Source organism: Rhinatrema bivittatum, chromosome 1, assembly GCF_901001135.1.
Source record: "Rhinatrema bivittatum chromosome 1, aRhiBiv1.1, whole genome shotgun sequence".
In the NCBI taxonomy this organism is placed as follows: Eukaryota; Metazoa; Chordata; class Amphibia; order Gymnophiona; family Rhinatrematidae; genus Rhinatrema; species Rhinatrema bivittatum.
The window spans coordinates 662,193,374-662,213,000 of NC_042615.1; the positions used below are offsets into that span (position 1 = coordinate 662,193,374).

The 19,627-nt window shown below is 41.4% G+C and overlaps 1 protein-coding gene across 1 annotated transcript in view; it reads left to right on the top strand.

The window, feature by feature from the left end:
* LYSMD3 (LysM domain containing 3) overlaps nucleotides 1–19,406 on the top strand; it is a 40,224-nt gene extending 20,818 nt beyond the window's left edge. The window contains exons 2-3 of the mRNA XM_029573368.1: nucleotides 5,718–5,990; nucleotides 18,061–19,406. Of these exons, the coding sequence (XP_029429228.1) occupies nucleotides 5,730–5,990; nucleotides 18,061–18,702 (903 nt within the window). The 5' untranslated portion in view covers nucleotides 5,718–5,729 and the 3' untranslated portion in view covers nucleotides 18,703–19,406. The remainder of the gene's footprint in view (nucleotides 1–5,717; nucleotides 5,991–18,060) is intronic.
* The last annotated feature ends 221 nt before the right edge of the window (nucleotides 19,407–19,627 follow it).

The following is a 19,627-nucleotide window of genomic DNA, read 5'->3' on the forward strand; positions in this document are numbered from 1 at the left end:
CTTATGTTCTCTGCCTGCAGCGATTGCTTCCTAGAACTGATTTTTCTCAGGGAAGTAATTTGCCACCATTTGTACATAGCTTAGCTCTCTATTCAATATACTCTTTATTACCATTTATGCTCTGTTATTATCTAATATTGCTAAAGAAATGTTTTCTTTTAGCTAAGGAAAACATATAACCACTTTGTACTATACCTGGATGATTTGGGGGGAAAAGGTTTTTCAGGGCTCAGTGCTGTCATCCCGGATCCAACAGCACCAAGTTTACATAGTTCAATATCTGTATGAGTGCTTACAGCGGGTAAAGCCTTTTGTTTGATCTGAGGAAGGACAAGTGATCATGCCATAACAGCTTCTGAACATGGAGGAAGGTCTGCATTACATCTTGAGGGCCGTTTATAAAAGCCGTGACACAGCGGCAAAGACATTGTCAGCCTCCATTGTAGCACGACGAATGGTGCGGCTCCTTGCCAGTGGCAATCATGAGGATGTCCACAACAAATTTTCTGATCTTCCATGTTCAGGTGAAAACCTCTTCAGTAACAAACTTAACTGTCACCCAGGTAAAGGACCTCGCTGTGTAGTCATTGTCTACAGGTGGAGACCAATCCTCTAGTTCATAACTCTTCTATCCACAATTTAAGAAGTCCTTCTACAAACAGGCCTTATAGACCTTATCAGGGCTATCGTCAACCTCCTTACCAGTTGCCACAACCTCAAGTCATCTACCCAAGAAAGTGGAGGACAGAGGGATAAATGCCGGCAGAAACAACCAACACAAGTGACTGCAAAGCCACAGCAAAAACTTTTAAGATCGCTACCACCTCAGCAGATATCTATTGGGGGCAAACTCCAATTGTATGCAATATTGTGGGCCCAAATAACATCAGACCAGTCACTACTGTCTATGGTAACCATATTGAGGTTTGTTCTTGAAGTTGAGATAGTACAAACGCCCCACCTTTCCTCCCCTCTAATAGATCAATCCCAACAAGATCTGTTACAGCAAGAGGGGTACAGTCCCTTTTCAAGCAGAACTCCATACAAGAACTAGCCCACTCCAACTACAGTCAGGGCTATTCCAAATACTTCCTCAGCCCCAAAAAATCGGGAGGTCTTTGTCCCATCCTGGATCTCAAAAATCTCAATCAACATCTTTGCCCAAAAAAATTCAAGATGACTTCCTGGGCACCATCTTGTCATTTATCCAGCCATGAGACTGGATGTGCTCCCTAGACCTCAAGGATGCTTATGCACATATAAATGTGCATCTGTCTTGGCATTACCTCTGCTTCAGATTGGGAGACAAATTTATTAGTACAAAGTCTTTCTCCCTTTTAGCCTCTCAACAGCCCCAAGAATATTCATAAATGACTAGTTGTGGTGGTAGCGCACCTCCACCAGTTGGGAGTTCAAATTTTTCCTTACCTGGATGGCTGGTTAATAACAGCCCCTCAAAAGAGGTCCTATATTCAGACATAGTGTTAACCGTTCACTGCCTAGGGGATGTGGGATTCATACACTGGTCTACATCAATTTTGCTGACTACAAGATAACGTGATCTTTATGTATTTTAGTGTGCTGAATCCAAAAATCATATCAGTTTCCTCCAGTTTTTCCGCAAAATGCTGTCTACTCATAAACTCTTATAGTAATAACGTAACATTATTTAGATATGTTGAATACGCAAAAAGATAATTAATGCGCAGAAAGACATGCTGAATTCGCTCTTTCACATGAGAAGTTGAAAGCTGGCATATTTGATGGCCTGCAAATTAGGCTTCTAATTAAAGACAGAGAATTCCTCAATACCATGAAAACCATAGAAAAGGATGCTTGGTCTGCTTTTTCTGACGTGATTACAGACTTTCTTGGCAACTTTAGGGCCGAAAATTTATAACCTTTTTAGTTCAAAATTTGTTGATTGCTTTTCAAAGACTGGGAGCAAACATGAATGTCAAATTGCATTTCCTTGATAGCCACCTGAACTACTTCCCCTCAAATCTTGGAGCTATGAGTGTAGAACAAGGAGAACGCTTCCACCAAGACATCAAGACCACGTAACATAGATATCAAGGCAGATGGAACACAAACATGATGGCAGACTACTGCTGGTGTTTACAGCGTGACAACACTGATCATAACGATTCCAGAGCATCCAAAAAGAGAAAATGTCTCCCTAACAATTAAAATTTACACAACTATTGCTCTCTTGGTTAGACGATAGACTTGTTTTTTGCATGAAACAAATATATTATGTGCTATCACGACAGAACTTATTACCCTTGATATTCAACTTTATAATTTTTAATCAAACATTTCTCATTTGTGAAAAAATTTGATGTATTGCATATTTTTTTACTTCATATTTGGAATCCGCACCTTGCATTTGGGTAAGGTGAGCAGAAAACCTTTTTTCAGATGTAGACCAGTGTAATCCAATTACGAAAAATCAAACCTACATCCAACTCTCAACCAAAGTTCATAGGAGTCTTAATGCCTTCCTTCCGAGTGACAGAGCCCAAAGACTTCAGAATTTGGCCGGGCTTCTCTAGTTGTGATCCACAGCTCCTGCCCATCTTATTCTCACCTTGCTAGACCCTCTAGCAGCAATAATCCACATAGTCCCCTTGACTTGTCTACACATGAGGCAATTGCGAATGCAATGGAATTAGTTCTTTCAGCCCTAACTTCACGAGTGATCTTAAATGAAAGTGGATATCAAATGGTGGCTACGTCTGGGAGTATTTGAATCAAAACTCCTGCTTCAGCCACAACCACATCAGATTATACTCACTACAGATGCTTCCATCCGAGGCTGGGGTGCACATCTTCTACAGTTCAAAACATAGGGTTTGTGGTTACTCCAAGAGACATGTTGTTAAATCTGCTAAAGTTAAGAGCAGTGCACCATGACCTCGGGGTTTTCCATCATCTGCTCTATGGTAAACACACAACGATTCACACTGACAATTAAGTTGCAATGTATTATCTCGACAAACAAAGGGGAATGAGATCTTGGACCTTCTGTAAAGAGACTTTAGCCATCTGGAACTAGGCAAAGGTCCACCGTACCATTCTCTCTAAGCAGTCTACCTTCTGGGGACCATGAACACAGAGGCAGACAGACTTAGTTTTCCAACCTCATGGATGGGCTCTTTCTCAAGCCACTGCAAACTGTCTCTTCCGCTGCTGGGACTAGCCTTGGATATATTTATTTGCGACCATACAGAATGCAAAACTGACCCGGAGCTCTTACAGAGAAGCACCAAATGTATTCCTAATTTCTTGAACCCAGAGACTTCTATACGCCTTCCCTCCAATACCTCCATTGCAAGAACTGTACAGAAAAGGTATGCAAGACCGAACTAAGATATTAATAGCCCCAGTGTGGCCCAGTCAACTATGGTATGCATACCTCATTCAACTTTTGGCAGAGCTTCTGCGAAGTCTGGGTACGGATCCCTCCCTTCTCACTCAAGGAGGGGTTACTCTGGCTCTGCAACCTTCTCTCAATCTCATGGTGTGGAAATTGTGCGCTTGATCCTAGTGCACTTCAATCTATCATCCAAAGTCAAAGACGTCATAGTCTCAGCAAGAAAACCATCCACGCGATGTAACTTTTCCTTCAAATGGAACAGATACTCCAAATGGTGGGAAGAATTTTCTTCAGACCCGTTCATGTGAACCACAACTACTGCGAAGTTACCTCCACTACCTGTCCAGCAGAGGTCTCGCAACATCTTCCATTCGCATACATAAAGCACTTTGTCCACTTATCACGTCGTGGAGAAAAGAAATTCCATATTGCACCATTCTCTCATCTCACGATTCATGAAAGTCCTTCTGCACTTTCCTCCCTTTTACAAAACCTCCCCATGCCGTGGGATGTGAACATAGTCCTGCACGGGTTGATGAAACCACCCTTGGAAACCTTGGTGAATGCTGCAGTAAAATTCCTAACATGGAAAATCGTCTTTAGTGGCAATCACTTCAGCAAGAAAGGTAAGTGAGCTACAGGTCCTAGTGCACTTCCCACCTTATCTGCATGCAGCTCTTCCTTGACAAAGTAGTCTTGCAAACCCATCCAAAGTTCTTGCCAAAGGTACTCTCTGCTTTTTGCCTAAATTAGTCCATTACGCTTCCCACATGTTTTCCAAAACTGCAAAAACGTGAGCAAGAGAAAAAATTATGCTTGCTGGATTGCAAGAGAACATTGATTGGCCTATTACAAATGACAAACAAAAAGTTGAGGTCCATCTATGTAACATGCGACCTAAACAGACTGGGGTTATCAGATGCAAAGAAAACTCTCTCCAATTGGATTACATCCTGCATACAACATTATGAGACAAGATCCCTCACTCTCTCGCATTCTGTAAAAGCGCACCAAGTCAGAACAACTGCATCTTCCTTAGCGCATTTGGGAAATGTGCCCATTGAGGACATCTGCAAAGCCAGCCACATGGTTGTCCAATCACACATTCATATCGTACTGCTTCCTAGATCAGGCAAAGTCTGCTGGCATAATAGGAAAAGCAATAGTGCACAATTTATCATCCAGGCAGATACTGTTGTGTAAAAAAAAAAAAATGTAAGGAGCATAAATACAATGCCTTAATGGCCACACACCCACAGTATATTTTTTTCACAACCCTCAGCTTGGGACTCCCCATTCATCCTGCTATCTACGGAAAACACCATTTATGGTAAGCAAACCACCAGGTGGAAAAGAAAAATGGAGGTGATTATTTTTATTTTTTATTTATACAGAATATGGTGAACAGTACTCAAAATGCATTCACACCACAGAGTCTACCACACACACAAAATATTGCTTATACAGAGGGAGGGGTCTCAGACACCATGCAGCTGAAATTCTCTCAGTCTGCAGAGCAGTCTCCATGTTTGTAATTGGTTTCACTAGATCCTGTGACTGAAAAGGCCAGCTTATAATCGCCACGACTAGCACCAGCTAAGTAGTTGCTTCATTTCTGAATTCCCTTTAGACAGGTTTATCAACAAAAAAAAAAAAAAACACAAAAATCCTGGAGTTTATCACCAAAAAAAAAAACACAAAAATCCTGGAGTTACATTAGACTGGGACTGATGAAATTAAATTTTATTTTAGTAAAGGGTTATAAACAGAATTGCAGTTTGCGACTGTATAGTGGAGAGCACTCATGTTCATATAAAAGAATACATTTTTTATTTTGGGGTAAATGATTGATCCCTTAAGCTCTCAAGACGTGTATTCAAGCTGCATGCTGTCTGATAACCCTGTCACTACATCAAGTGTTTTTGCATTTGATCAACTCTGCTGTGAATGTTTTGAGTGTTTTTATGTTTGTTTTTTTAGCATATTTTATGGGAATCACCTTTGTTTGTTTTCTAAATATCCAGCCAGCAAGTTTCTATGAAAATGATGCTTAAAAAGTAGTGTTTAATTAGGATGTACTATATTTCCTTAAACAATGGCATATCTGGCTTAACTTCAGACACCCAGCAGCAAGATAAAAGCCTTCTGTTTTTTTGTGTAAATATTGCTGTGGCAGATGTGACATTCCACAAACAGGACTCTGGTAAGCTGCTCAGTGGTTGTGGAACTGAGGCCGTTAACATGATTTGTCCTGCCTAACGTGGTGTGATTTTTCTCCCATGACACTGAAGTTCTGAGTAGAGTTGCCTCCTTTTTATTTTATTTTTTTTTTTGTTAGGACTTTGTGAAGATGGCAGGGAGAAGCCATACACGTAGCTTACAGCCTCCTGTAGCAGTTACAACTGGTCATGGGTATCCATTGGCAAACGGCGTAAACTCTGACAGTGATGCCATGGAAGAGGACATAGACATTTATGAGCTCCGACCGAGGGGAAGAGAGAAAATCCGAAAAAGTACATCGAGAGAGAGGCTGGATGACACTGTGCTGCTAACAAGGGATATCAAGGAAGGGGATACTTTAAACGCCATTGCTCTCCAGTACTGCTGTTCTGTAAGTTCATACAAAAAAGGTTGCCTTAGTGCCTAGTGATGTAAAGTTCATGTATATTACTGTATTTTTAAAAAGTGTAAGAAAAAAGAAAGATTGGAGAAAAATAAAAACAATGAAAACTTAACAAAATACAGAAAACACCTAGCTTACTATAAACAAGTCATTCTAGATACAAAAAACCAGTTCTATAGCTCTAAAATAGAAAAATATGAAAACAACCCAAGAACATTATTTACCATAGTAAAAAACCTCACTAATGACAAATCCGAATCTCCACAAAACCTTCCAGAAAATAGATGCAACAAAATTGCAACATTTTTTAATGACAAAATTAAGAACCTAAAAACTAAAATCCCAAATGCAACGAAACAAGAAATTAAAATGAAAAAAGAGATTAAACAATGGTCAACATTCTATGAAGTATCAGAATTGGAAATCGAAGCTATGCTAAAAAAAACTAAATCCCGCCCCACATGCTTATGACACAATAACAACCACAGATATAAAAAAAAGTAGCCAACACTGTATCACCGACACTGGCAAAGATCGTTAATCTATCCTTAGAGGAAGGATCCATGCCAGATGCACTGAAAGGAGCAATCGTAAAACCAATTTTAAAGAAGAAAAACAGCGACCCACTTAACCTGAGCAACTATAGACCTGTATCAAACCTACCCTTAATTGCAATATTAATAGAAAAGCTATACAAAAGCAACTAGTGGAACACCTAGATAGCAATAACATCCTATATCCCTCACAACATGGATTTCGAAAACACTATAGCACAGAGACACTCCTACTAGCGCTGATGGACAACATCATGAGGGGATTCGATAACGGTAAACGTTACATTCTAGTGATACTAGACCTCTCAGCTTTTGATACTGTAAATCACAACATACTTTTAAATAGACTAGAAGAAATAGGATTAGGCAACAAAACAATCAGCTGGTTTAGATCATATCTAAGCAACAGATATTTTCAAGTTCAAATCAAAGATTCTATGTCAGAAAAAATAGACCTTCAAACAGGATTACCACAGGGATCCGCCCTGTCTGCTACACTTTTCAACATATACCTGCTACCATTATGCCACCTGCTAGCTGGCCTGGGAATCACTCACTATATATACGCGGACGATATTCAATTTATATTACCCATTGACGATACAATTGAGAAAACATTAAACATAGCGAACATGTATCTAGACATTATCAAACAAGTATTAAATCAAATGGAGCTAGTAATTAATATAGAGAAGACAGAATTCCTTCATTTAGAAAGAAAAAAAAACATGGAGATCTCACACAACCCAATCACACTCAATAACAACAAACAAATAATACTTGCAGAGAAAGTACGGAATCTAGGAGTAATAATCGACACAGAACTAAGCTTAAAACAACAAATATCCATAAAAGTAAAGGAAGGATACGCCAAACTCATGGTCCTCAGAACACTTAAACCACTTCTAACAACCGCCAACTTTCGATCAGTACTACAAGCGCTAATATTTGCAAGCACTGATTATTGCAATACCCTTCTACTAGGTTTACCATACACCTCCATAAGACCACTATAAATCTTGCAGAACACAGCTGCAAGAGTATTAACTGGAAAAAGGAAAAGAGACCACATTACTGAAACACTTGCTGAGTTACACTGGCTTCCCAAATTAATACACAACGAAAACGCAGACTGGCTTAACACAGCCCTTCGCGTACACATCCCCAACAGAAACCTAAGATCAGCCAACAAAGCACTTCTAACTATTCCATCAGTCAAAACAGCAAGACTAATCCAGGTAAGAGAAAGGGTGTTATCCTTAGCGGGACCCATACTATGGAACTCCATGCCCTTGGAATTAAGGCTACAAAGAGAAAACAAAGCATTTAGAAAAAATCTAAAAACTTGGCTCTTTAAACAAGCTTTTCAAAAAGAGAAGGGAGAATAGAAACCAGGGAAGTGCAAGGTACAAACAATGAACACCCACACAAACAGTAATCACTAAGAGGTAAATTTTAAAAACATACGCGCGCGTGTACTTTTCTTCGCGCCACTGGCGCAAAAAAAGTACACCAGATTTTATAAGATACGCGCGTCTTATAAAATCCGGGGTCGGCGCGCGCAAGACTGCGCAAAATCGGCAGCCTGTGCGCGCCGAGCTGCGCAGCCTGCCTCCGTTCCCTCCGAGGCCGCTCCGAAATCAGAGCAGCCTTGGAGGGAACTTTCCTTCCGCATCCCCCCCCCCCCCTTACCTTTGTTGGGCAAGTTACGCCTGCTTGAAGCAGGCGTAACTTGCACGCGCCGCCCTGGCATCCCCCGGCACAGGCCGCAGTGCCGGGGGACTCGGGACTGCCCCCGGACCACCCCCTCCCACCCCTTTTACAAAGCCCCGGGACTTACGCGCGCCGGCGGCCTATGCAAAATAGGCACGCCGGCGCGCAAAAATCTGGGAGGATTTACGCGCGCAGGGGTTTTAAAATCTACCCCAAAGGGTGTAGTTTTTAATAGAACTCATCACTAAAGGATAAGTTACAATTATAGAATGAATCTTAGACTCAAAACTGCTACAGAATTGACCTGGACATGATGTTGTTCATATTCATTTAACATCTAACATTGATTAAAAACTATGTTACCGAACCTTATGGCACCTGTGTAAACTGATAGATTTTAATAGCAATACTTTTATGTGCCTTACTGTAAACCGTTGTGTCGGTACCCACCTTAACGACGGTATAGAAAAAGATTTAAATAAAATAAATTAATTAATTAATAGGATTCTTATTAGCCAGTCTAAATACAGTTTATAGTTTAACATTACTTTCCTCTTCATGCTGCCAGACTAGTTCAGAGGTATGAGTTATGCTGTCCTACCAGCAGATGGAGGCAGAGAAAGTAAGTTTGCTTGCCATTAAGTAGGGCTCTCTCCAGACAACAGGATGAAATAGCTATGACACGTGGATGATGTCATCCAACAGTGCTGGATGTACCCATCTCTAGCTTGGTAAAGCTTTTACTACAGAACATGCATGAGATTTCCCATACAGGCGCTCTGCTCCATAAATCCTTCAGTCAATTATAGAGCTTAACTTAGCTAGGTAGTTGCTTGTACAGGGAGGCAGGTGAGTATTAAGTATGGCTAATTCATCCTGCTGTCTACGGGGAACCCCATTTATGGTATGCAAACTTGCTTTCTGTATTGACAGGCAGCACTATAAATTAGCCATGACACGTGGGGAGTCCCAAGCTAAGGATTGTGTGGTGAAACAATAAATAAGCAGCCCGGAATCCCCCATGGAGGGTGGATTACTGAGTGAACAAGGTGCACAAAACTGATTAGTAAATTTGGACAGTCACTTCTTGAGAGATTGTCTAGATAATAGTGGGATGTGAAGGTGTGAACTGACAACTCTTTCAGCTTTGCAAATGTCCTCTATAGAAATGGCTCTCAGGTGAGCCACTTAATTAGCCATGATCTTCACTTGATTAGCCTTGACAAAGGTCTCTGATCTGAAGTTTTCTTAGCGTTTAGACAGGTGGTTGCAGAACAAGTGGGTTATGGAGACAGAGCAAAGCTGACATCACAGTATATATACCCCTGCAGTGACAGCCCGCCAGTATTCCCTGTCTTCAGCAGATGTTGGATGTGCCTCTCACTAGTGGGGTTTGCTTAAAGTTTTCAGAAGGAGAAAAAAAGATCATTATTTCGTCCCGCTCTCCTGTGGTAATACCATATGGGTCCCTCCCTCACTTGAGAATTCCTAAGGTTTTATATATTGGATTTTCCCTCAGATGAGTGCCTTGATCTGGTAGCTGGTTTTCAGCTGACATGGACTTATCTGTAAAAGACAGTTGAAAGGCAAGCAGGTGCAGGAAGCCAAGCGCGGCAGTGATGGTATATGCCCTCTCCCCTTGCAGCTGGAGACTGACTCTGTACTCAGCCGGGACACGCTGAGCTCAGCTAAAGCAGAAAAAAACATTTTATTTTTTTTTGTAGGGATTCCTCCTTCCCCCCCAGTCTGTTAGGTGCGCCGATCCGACATTCATTCCGCCTCCAAGAGAGGTTTATGGGATATGGGCAGTCTGGCGAGTTGAGTGGCCTTTATGGGCTAGGCCTCGCTCTTAGGCTTTTCACTGTGCGCTGCGTGGTAGGCTGCGGCGACATTTTCACAAGTTTTCCTGCATATTAGGCTGCCCTCTTCAGGACCATTAGTGTGAGTGCATCCGGCTGTGCACCCAGTTTTCGGACACTTGGACGCCTGCTTGGGCATCCAGTTGGTAGAGGCGTCTAATTGGATGTATAGCTAAGCGCGCGCCTCAATCTGAGCGGCATTGAGGGCACTCGAGGTACAGGGTTATACGCTTAAATTTTGGATGCCTATTTTTTTGCAGCGTGAATACAGTTGGACGCACATATTTCAGTCACTTGTTAAGCGTACTGACAGACTGATGGCGTCTATAGCTCCTTTCCTTTGTGCTGCTTTTCATATTCTGGCATCTCAGCCTGGTTTTCCCTCTAACTTGTTTCAATGCTGCTTGGAAGAGGCAGTGGAGTGCACATTGTCAAGGCTACTCAGTCTGAGAGCTGTGGTTCCAGTATCTACGTCTCAAGAAAATACGGGCCGACATTCCATTTATTTCATTGTGCCCAAGGAAAAAGGCTCTTTTCTACCCATCCTGGATCTCAAAGGGGTCAACTATCATTTGTGGATGCCTCAATTTTGGTTGGAAACCTCGTGCTCAATGATAATTGCCATGTAGTTGGGGGCATTTCTGAGGTCCTTAGATCTGTCCGAGACATACCTACATATTCCCATCCGGCTAGAGCCCCAACTTTTTCTGCTATTCGCGGTTTTGGGACGTCGACATCAGTTTCAAGCACTGCCTTTTTGTCTGTCCATTGTGCCCAGAACTTTTTCCCAGGTTGTGGTAGTGGTGGCAGCAGAGTTGAGAGAGGATTAGATTCAGGTACACCTGTATTTGGACAACTGACTGATCCGGACCAAGACTCTGGAAGAGAGTCTCTTGGTATCACGCAAGGTGATCTCCTTGTTGCAGGAGCTCAGTTAGTGGTGAACCTGGCCAAGAGCAATCTTCAGCCATCTCAGTCACTAGAGTATCTGTCCAGTTCAACATGAAGCAGGGCAGTTTTTTTCTTGCTGGAGGGTTGTATTCAGAAGTTGATGGCATAAATGCATCTGTTGATGACCACAATATGCCCGACAGTGTGGTCCTATCTACAGGTATCTCCAGGGAAGGTCTCAATTCCCCTAACTACTTAGGGATAAAGAAATAGCAGAAATAGAAGCCCTTGCCATGGGTTTTATCATTTGTTGGCTGAGAAGCAACTCATCTCAATATGAAGCTTGGCTATGTGAGACAAATCTGGATTCTAGCTGAAGTGATAGTGACTAGGAATGCCATTTTCCCTGTAAGCTACTTCAAGGAAGTCAACTCCATTTCATAGGGAGGCTTCATCAGTTGCACCAGGACAACATTGAAATCCCTTGACACTAGTGGCTTCACAACTGGAAGTCTTGTATACCACAAGCCCTTCATTAACATTGGTAACAGAGGATGGATGGAGATCAGTTTCCATCCGCATGAGGGTGGCAAGCAGCACTGGGACTGAGATGCACTTTGGAAGACTATACTGAGGCCTGAAGAGGAGAGGGAGAGCAAGTACCGAAGCAGATCTTCCGGAGCACAAATTCAGGGAGTCTGCCTGGCACCAAGATGAGAAATTGCTCCATTTGAAATTGTAGCTCTTCTAGTAGATGGTTTACTGGCCTTTTTGGATAGGGACAACAAGGGAACTATTGAGCGTTCAACATCCATGCTATCAAGTTGAGGGAGGCTCAGCTCAGATGACAGATTATTCTCCTCTTGAGTTAGTAGAGCCGGATAGGATCCCAGAGGGATCAGTAGACAGACTGATAGTTTATCAAGGTAAGAGACCCACACCTGTCTGGGCCAAGCTAGAACAATAGGGATAAGATATACATGGTCTTTTAATACCTTCTGCACTATCCTAGCCATTAACAGAAGTGGAGAAAATGCATGCAGCAGATCGGCATTCCACTTGAACAGAAAGACGTCCAGAGTGGATCTGAACTTGCTTTGAAGAATGGAGCAAAATTTGTTGGCTTTCCTGATAGTTTGACGCAAACAAGTCGATTGATAGGTGATCCCAGATTTAAACAGCTTGTCAGTCACATCTTAGTCTGCTTGTGGGGATAAAAAAAACTCTGCTGAGGCAATCCGCCAGCATGTTTGAGATCCTGGGAAGGTAATTTTGCTTGGAGAAAGGGCCCCATGACTAACAGCCCACTCTCAAATTCTCAGAGATTCCTGGCAAAGGATACAGGACTCTATGCCTCCTTTTTTGTTTACATAGAAAATTACCACTTGGTTGTCTGTTTGGATCGTAATTCTTTCCCTGAAGAAAATTCAGTAAGTAAGAAGATTTGAAAAATCTCTCAGGTTGATCTGGACCAGATGTTCTGCTGCCCACCAAGGAGCCTGTGTGCATGCCCCAGGCCCTGGTTGAGACATCAGTTGCCAGCATTACCTGATGAGGTAATGTTTGTAGAAGTATTGTATTTCCAAGACTTTTTGGGTCCAGCCAACAATGGAGGGACTTCTTTGTCTTCATAGTTAACTTTACAGGATGTAACAAGGGCCGACACAGTTGATCAGTTGAACAGAGGCCCCATTGGAGACCTGAAGTGCATCATGAGGACCACATACACCACTGTTGCCATGTGCCCAAGGACAACCAGGATTGCTTAGGCCAAGTCTTGATCTCATTGCAGCAAATTCTGGAGTAGTGCTTGAAGGCAATATAGCCGATCTGATTGGAGGAGCTCGTTCTCTGTCAAAGTCAAACCATGCACCATTGATTCTCTGGATAGGAATGAGGTTTTGACTTGGCAATGTTGATTATAAAACCTAGTGCTTGAAGGAGCTGTATTGTCTTTTGCCGGGAGTCCAGAACCCCTGCTGGGGAAGGTCCCCTTACCAGCCAGTCATCCTGATAAGGAAAGATGCAAATGCCCTGATGTTGAAGGTACACCGCCACTACTGCTAAGCATTTCGTGAAAACCCTTGAGGGCTGCTGAGAGGCCAAAGGAAGAACTTTGTATAGGTAGTGGGAAGAATCTATTATAAATCTGAAGTATTTACGGTGAGATGGAAGGATATGTGAGCACGCATGTCTTTCAAATCTAGGGCGCACAAATAGTCTCCCTCTTGGATAGAGGGCGTTCATTTTGAACTTCTCCAGCAGCAGGCTCTTGTTCACTCTTTGTATCTCCAGGGAAGGTCTCAATTCCCCTAACTACTTAGGGATAAAGAAATAGCAGGAATAGAAGCCCTTGCCATGGGTTTTATCATTTGTTGGCTGAGAAGCAACTCATCTCAATATGAAGCTTGGCTATGTGAAACAAATCTGGATTGAACATAGTAGCATAGTAATGACAGCAGAAAAAAACCATATCAGCCATAAAACCCTTACAGATGGTACAAAATGCTGCGGCGAGGTTACTCACCAACACCAACAAAAGAGCCCACATCACTCCAATTCTGCTCTACCTCCACTGGCTTCCCATAAAAGCTAGAATCACCTTCAAGACAGTATCAATGATCCACAAGGATATTATGGGCAGCGCCCACTTAAATCTTACCTCGCAATTCCGCCTTCACACATCAAAAAGACCTATCAGATATAATTATAAAGGTTCTTTATATGCTCCCCCGATTAAAACTTCGCTAGCTAAAAGGGCACTCTCCACAGCCGGACCCACCCTTTGGAACTCATTACCACCTGATCTGCGACTTGAAACCTGCCATCTAACATTCAAGAAAAACCTAAAAACGTGGCTCTTCCGGCAAGCCTACCCGGAATCGCAGGAACACTTCGACTCCGATCAAAAAGCAAAATAGCTCCATACAAAGCCCAATACCGACTTTTTACCTATCATTTATTCATGTTATTTGACAATATTATTGTCATATATTGTATATATCTATCACATCTAATTTTTAATATTTATTGATTTTCGTTCTTTTGTTCAATATGTGGATTGTTTAATGTAAAGCCGCACATTACCTGTTCAATACTATATCTATTGTTTAATGTAACGCCTTACGGCGAAAGTTTTGTTCTTTGGAAACCGTCTTGATTTGATTTGTATATCGAGAAAGTCGGTATATAAAAACCCTAAATAAATAAATAAATAAATGCTCCATCCAGTCTGCCCAGCAAGCTTCCCATGGCAGTAAATGTCACTCCGTGCAGGTTACTGCATGATTCTGTTAAGAGTAACAACTGCCACTCAGTGCAGGTTACCCCTAGGCCCACTACCCCCCATGCAGTTGATTTTTTTTTCCATTCTTTCCCATCCTCTAGCCTTTAGTGATCCACAGTGTTTACCCCATGCCCCTTTGAAATACTTCACAGTTTTAGTCTTCACCATTTCCTCCGGAAGATCATTCCAGGCATCCACCACCCTCTCCGTGAAGAAATATATTTTACGACATTGGTTGTAAGTCTTCCTCCCTGGACTAAATTGTTTCCTATAGAAAAGGTCTGTTGTTGACCATGGATCATTAAAACCACTCAAGTATCTGAAGGTCTGTATCATATCACCCCTGCTCCTCCTCCTCCAGGGTATACATATTCAGGTTCTTCAACCTCTCCTCATAAGGTATTCGATGGAGATTCACCCACTATTTTGGTCGCCTTTCTCCGTACTGCCTCCATCCTGTCTCTGTCCCTTTTGATATACAGTCTCCAGAACTGAACACAGTACTCCAAGTGAGGCCTCATCAAGGACCTGTACAAGGGAATTATCACTTCCCTTTTCTTACTAGATATTCCTCTCTCTATGCAGCCCAGCATTCTTCTGGCTTTAGCTATCGCCCTGTCACATTGCTTCGCCGACTTCAGGTCGTTAGACACGATCACCCCAAGGTCTCTCTCCTGTTCTGAGCATATCAGCCCTTCACCCTCCAACATATACAGTTCTTTTGGATTACCACACCCCAGATGCATGACTTTGGACTTCTTGGCATTGAATCTCAGCTGCCATATCTTCAACCACTCTTCCAGCTTCCTTAAATCCCGTCTCATTCTCTCTACTCCTTCCGGGGTGTCCACTCTGTTGAAGATCTTAGTTTCATCCGCAAATGGACAAACTTTATCCTCTTCCCTTCCGCAGTGTCGCTCAAAAAGATGTTGAACAGAACCGGTCCCAACACGATCCCTGCAGCACTCCACTTAACACCATCCTCTCTTCAGAGTAGGTTCCATTTATCATTACACTTTGTCTTCTAATCCTTTCTGGAAGTCAGACTGTTCTAGTCAGTGGACCTCAGAAGCGAGAGAGGTCCATCCCAAGCATCTATTGAGGAAGGAAGCGATTGCCTTTGCCTATAGAGGGAAGGCTATTAAGTCCAAGAAAAATTGAAAGCTCCCTCTACTAAAACGGTTATTTTCTTGGGAGGAGTGTAGGTAAGTATTGCCAGAGGAGGTTTGCAAGCTGGAAACGTGGGTCTTGTTACCCTTGTTTGGTAAAGACTACAGATTAGAAGTCAAGCCAAGGGAGATATGGCTTTTGAAGCAGAGGCTTTCAAAGCAGCTTTTGGCTTCCTTCTGCCTAGTTTAGGCACTGCTTGGTATGTCTCATGCATCTGAACTGAACTGACAGGACAAAGAGGAAAGTGAGAGAATTTTCTTTCCTTAAGTTCTGCAAGACTAGTCAGGATCCACCTGGAAGCAAGTGAGTTGGTGCTGAAAACTGTTTGGTCTTTATTTTAGGAGTTGAGGGAAGAGGATTGAAAGGATCTCTGAACATTTGGGAAGGACTTCCTTAGTTGTGAATCTTCTCATAGGAAAGGAAACGCACAGCCTTTTCTTCTCCTTTGTCTCTATTGGAGGATACATATATGTAAAAAAAAATAAATTCATGTTGTAAGATTTAAGTCCTTTTATTAAGTTTGGCAAGAGTCTACTGATGAATTCTAGTTCTGCACCCGATTATATAAAGAAGGATGATGTCAGCATAACATGTTCTCTGCCTCCATCTGATAGTAGGAGATTATAACCCATGTGTTGTGTCTGGAATGGTCTGGCAGTACTTGAATAAAATAAATTAACAGGTAGAAATAATGTAACTTTTTTTGGTATTCTCTTGATAAGATGGTGTGATTTAAGGAACTTTGAGTAACCATTTCCATTACTCAAAAATGGTATGATCTAAGTATATTTTTGTGTAATGCTGCATTAAGATTAGTTAGGGGGAGGAAAGGAGATATTTCTTCCAAACTAGAGGGAATAGTAGAATGGATAGAGCAAACAGGAAGGGATAGAAATAAGACTGAGTAGAGAGCACTAGTGGGAGAATCTCCCTTACCTTTCATTGTCTTTCTACCATTGGTATTGCCTCCCTTATCTTTTATAATTTAGTGATCATGCTTTGTCATGTGATTTCTAGAGAAGTTCATGTGTTTGTGCTTGCTGCTATGACCTTGATAGAGAAGTATGTGTAAAAAAAAAAAAATCCTCTGGAACCATGGTGAGATGTAAATAATTTCAGGCAAGTTGATCTGAGAATGTTATATTTACACCTGACTTTGCAGTTGACTTCAGTTCCTCCTTTTTCTTACATTAACTTCTTTACCTATTCTGGTTTTCTTGTCCTTTTTCTTTTAGACATAGCATTTCTTCTTTGTCCTTTGCTCACACATTGTGTTTGCTTTGCTTGGTCAACTCTTAAGGGTTCCACCCAAAACTTAGTAACTGTTCAAGTTTTACTTGCGCAAGGTCCAAACAGCAGCCCCCTTCCTGTTCCATGCAGTGCGCAGAGTTTTAGAAAGCTGTGTTTGTGTTATTTCCAAGTCCAAACTAAAGCTCATTGCACAGATCTAATAGAATTTACTTATGGTCAGCAATAAGATGTTTAGAGAAGCAAAAACTGTATGGAGAAAGAAACTATTCATAAGATGCAGAAACTGCTAGAAATATAGATAAGAAATAGATCTTTTACTGGTTAAAAGTGGAGTATTACCTTATTTAGAAATAAGCTTTGCACTTTTGGGAATAAGACCACCCGAAAGTGCAAAGCTCCAATTGATAGCTGCATATTAAAAAAAAAAAAAGCTACTGTTTAATATTGAGCAACTGAAATGATAAAATATTGGTCTATATTTCCTTGTAATTGTGCTGTCTCCTTACATGTAAGTAAATGAATATTACCAGAGTCACTAGATATGTGTTCAGCACTATCTAGCCTGGGGGGGGGGGACTGGTAGGTGGCAAGTGACATTAGATCATATTCTGCTGTAGGGCAGGATGAGTGGAATGCACCAAGCCCTTAAATCATTGAGGGGGAAAACATTTTATTTCTAATTTATTTCCTCCATTTTTGGATGTACAGCAAAATATTTTGGCACTACATTTCAGCTTCATTTACTCTGATTCATTGTAATTGATAAGTAACTTCCACATATTTGCCAGTCCATTAGCAGGAATAGAAAACATTTTTAGCAGCTTAAGCAACAGCCAAAATTGTTAGACAAATATAATTTTACATACTTGCACTTTTTGCGAGATTTTGTTTTTTCATTTATTTGTATTTTTTAGTGTCCTACATTTTTGTTCCCTTCCCTCCCTTCTGCCTCTTCTCTTTTCCTGTCACACATTCTTTCTCTTTGCTCTCCAATCTCTTTTTTTTTTTCTTTCTGTCCTGCATCTTCCCCACCCCCAAGCATGCTCTTATGTGGGCCAGACCCCAGCAATGGGTATCTTCTCTGTGGCAGAGGACTGCTCCAGGCAGCAGTGATGTTGGCTCCCCATAGCTTGGAGACAGGGATTTGCTCCAGCCTGCTCTTCCTGGCAACTTTTTCCTGCTCACAGACCCATAAATGTATCTCACATTGAGCAACCTTACAAATGGAATTGTCGAGTAAAAGTATTGATGCCAAAGTGTGGATGTGCTTGTATTTATATATAAGTATATATAGGCTTGTAGACTTCTAAGCTAATTCTCTTCATGGTTTATAGGTTGCAGACATCAAGAGAGTGAACAACCTTATCAGTGAACAGGATTTCTTCGCCCTGAGGTCAGTCAAAATTCCCGTGAAGAAGTTCAGCATATTGACAGATACACAATTCTCTCTTAAAGGAAATCCTGCTTCCCGCGCTGCCTCTGCTCTGTACTCCGCAGACTTCCATGAAATCACACCAGCCTTCAATCAACTGTCCACAAATGAAAGTGCTGGGACCTTCTTGCAAGAAGTGGACCGGGACATAGAACAAATCGTGAAATGTACAGATAATAAGAGGGAGAACCTTGATGAAATTGTTTCTGCTTTCTCCCCTCAACTGATCTGTTTTGAAACTGATCACCAAACAGCTAAGCGCAAGGATCTCTATTATGGTGCAGACTGGGGCATAGGGTGGTGGACTGCAGTGGTGATCATGTTAATAGTTGGCATAATCACTCCAGTTTTTTATCTACTCTACTATGAGGTTTTAGTCAAGACAGATGTTAGCCATCACTCAACAGTGGAATCTGCATATTCCCTGGGCACCACACCATTGTCACAAGCACAGATAGGAAACGGACTTCACTTAGCAAATGGAGTACCCGAAAAGAACCATGAACATCCTCAAGAAAATGTGGTGCACAGACATGTGTCGTAGTATTTTGTCAAGGAAACAAGCATACGTGCCCAAATATGCATTTTAAGAATGCGGAATTTGTTTCACAGCGGGATGGTACACGTGCTCTCTTCATGAGCAGTATTAAAGTTGGTGAAAGACACTTCCTGGTATCCCTTGCTAAATGTTTGTAAGCAGCTAATGCATTAACAAGTACATGTGATGTCAGAACTTAGACATGTTCACTGTGTGAATTCCAAACCAGGTTTTAATTAAAATGACAGCAAAAGTTAAGAGCCCTGTTTAAGGCAAATTGAACTTGCCTAATGTCACAGGCTGTTTATTTAAAGCAAATTAAAGCTAACCTATTTTTGTAGTGTTATTCTTTTTCTGTGCATGTTTCATCTGCCTTACTAGTTGGTTTTTAAATGATTGTTTCATATCAGCTCTCTAACATGTGGTCATAAGATATATATATTTATATATATATATATTTTTTTTTTTAATGCTCTCCCTCCTGCTTTTCCCCAGCAAACATATCTAATCTTCAGTATCATATTTTAAAAAATTAAAATCACTTTTTGCTTTCTCTTCTTAAGTTCTGGTTACTCAAGATACGCAGTACTATATGATGCTGTATATTTATCAGGGAATGATTTTGTTTTCAGATTGCACTTGTTTTTGTAAATGTATAATGGTGTTTTTCTGATGCCTCAATTTTATTTTGTAATGTATTCAAGAAAATTCTTAAGGGAATTTTGTCTTTTTTTTTTTTCTTTAAATACATTTGAGTATTTTACCCACAGTGTACCGGCAAATCCTATTTCTAGTTTGATAATACAGCAGTGTGCCTTTATAGCAAGCAGGATGAGTCAATGAATGGGTTTCTTAAGTATGATCTGTGAAACTATGCAATGAGATTGAGGCCAGCTCGCTGACAGTACTGTGTGCTACCATGCAGAGGACT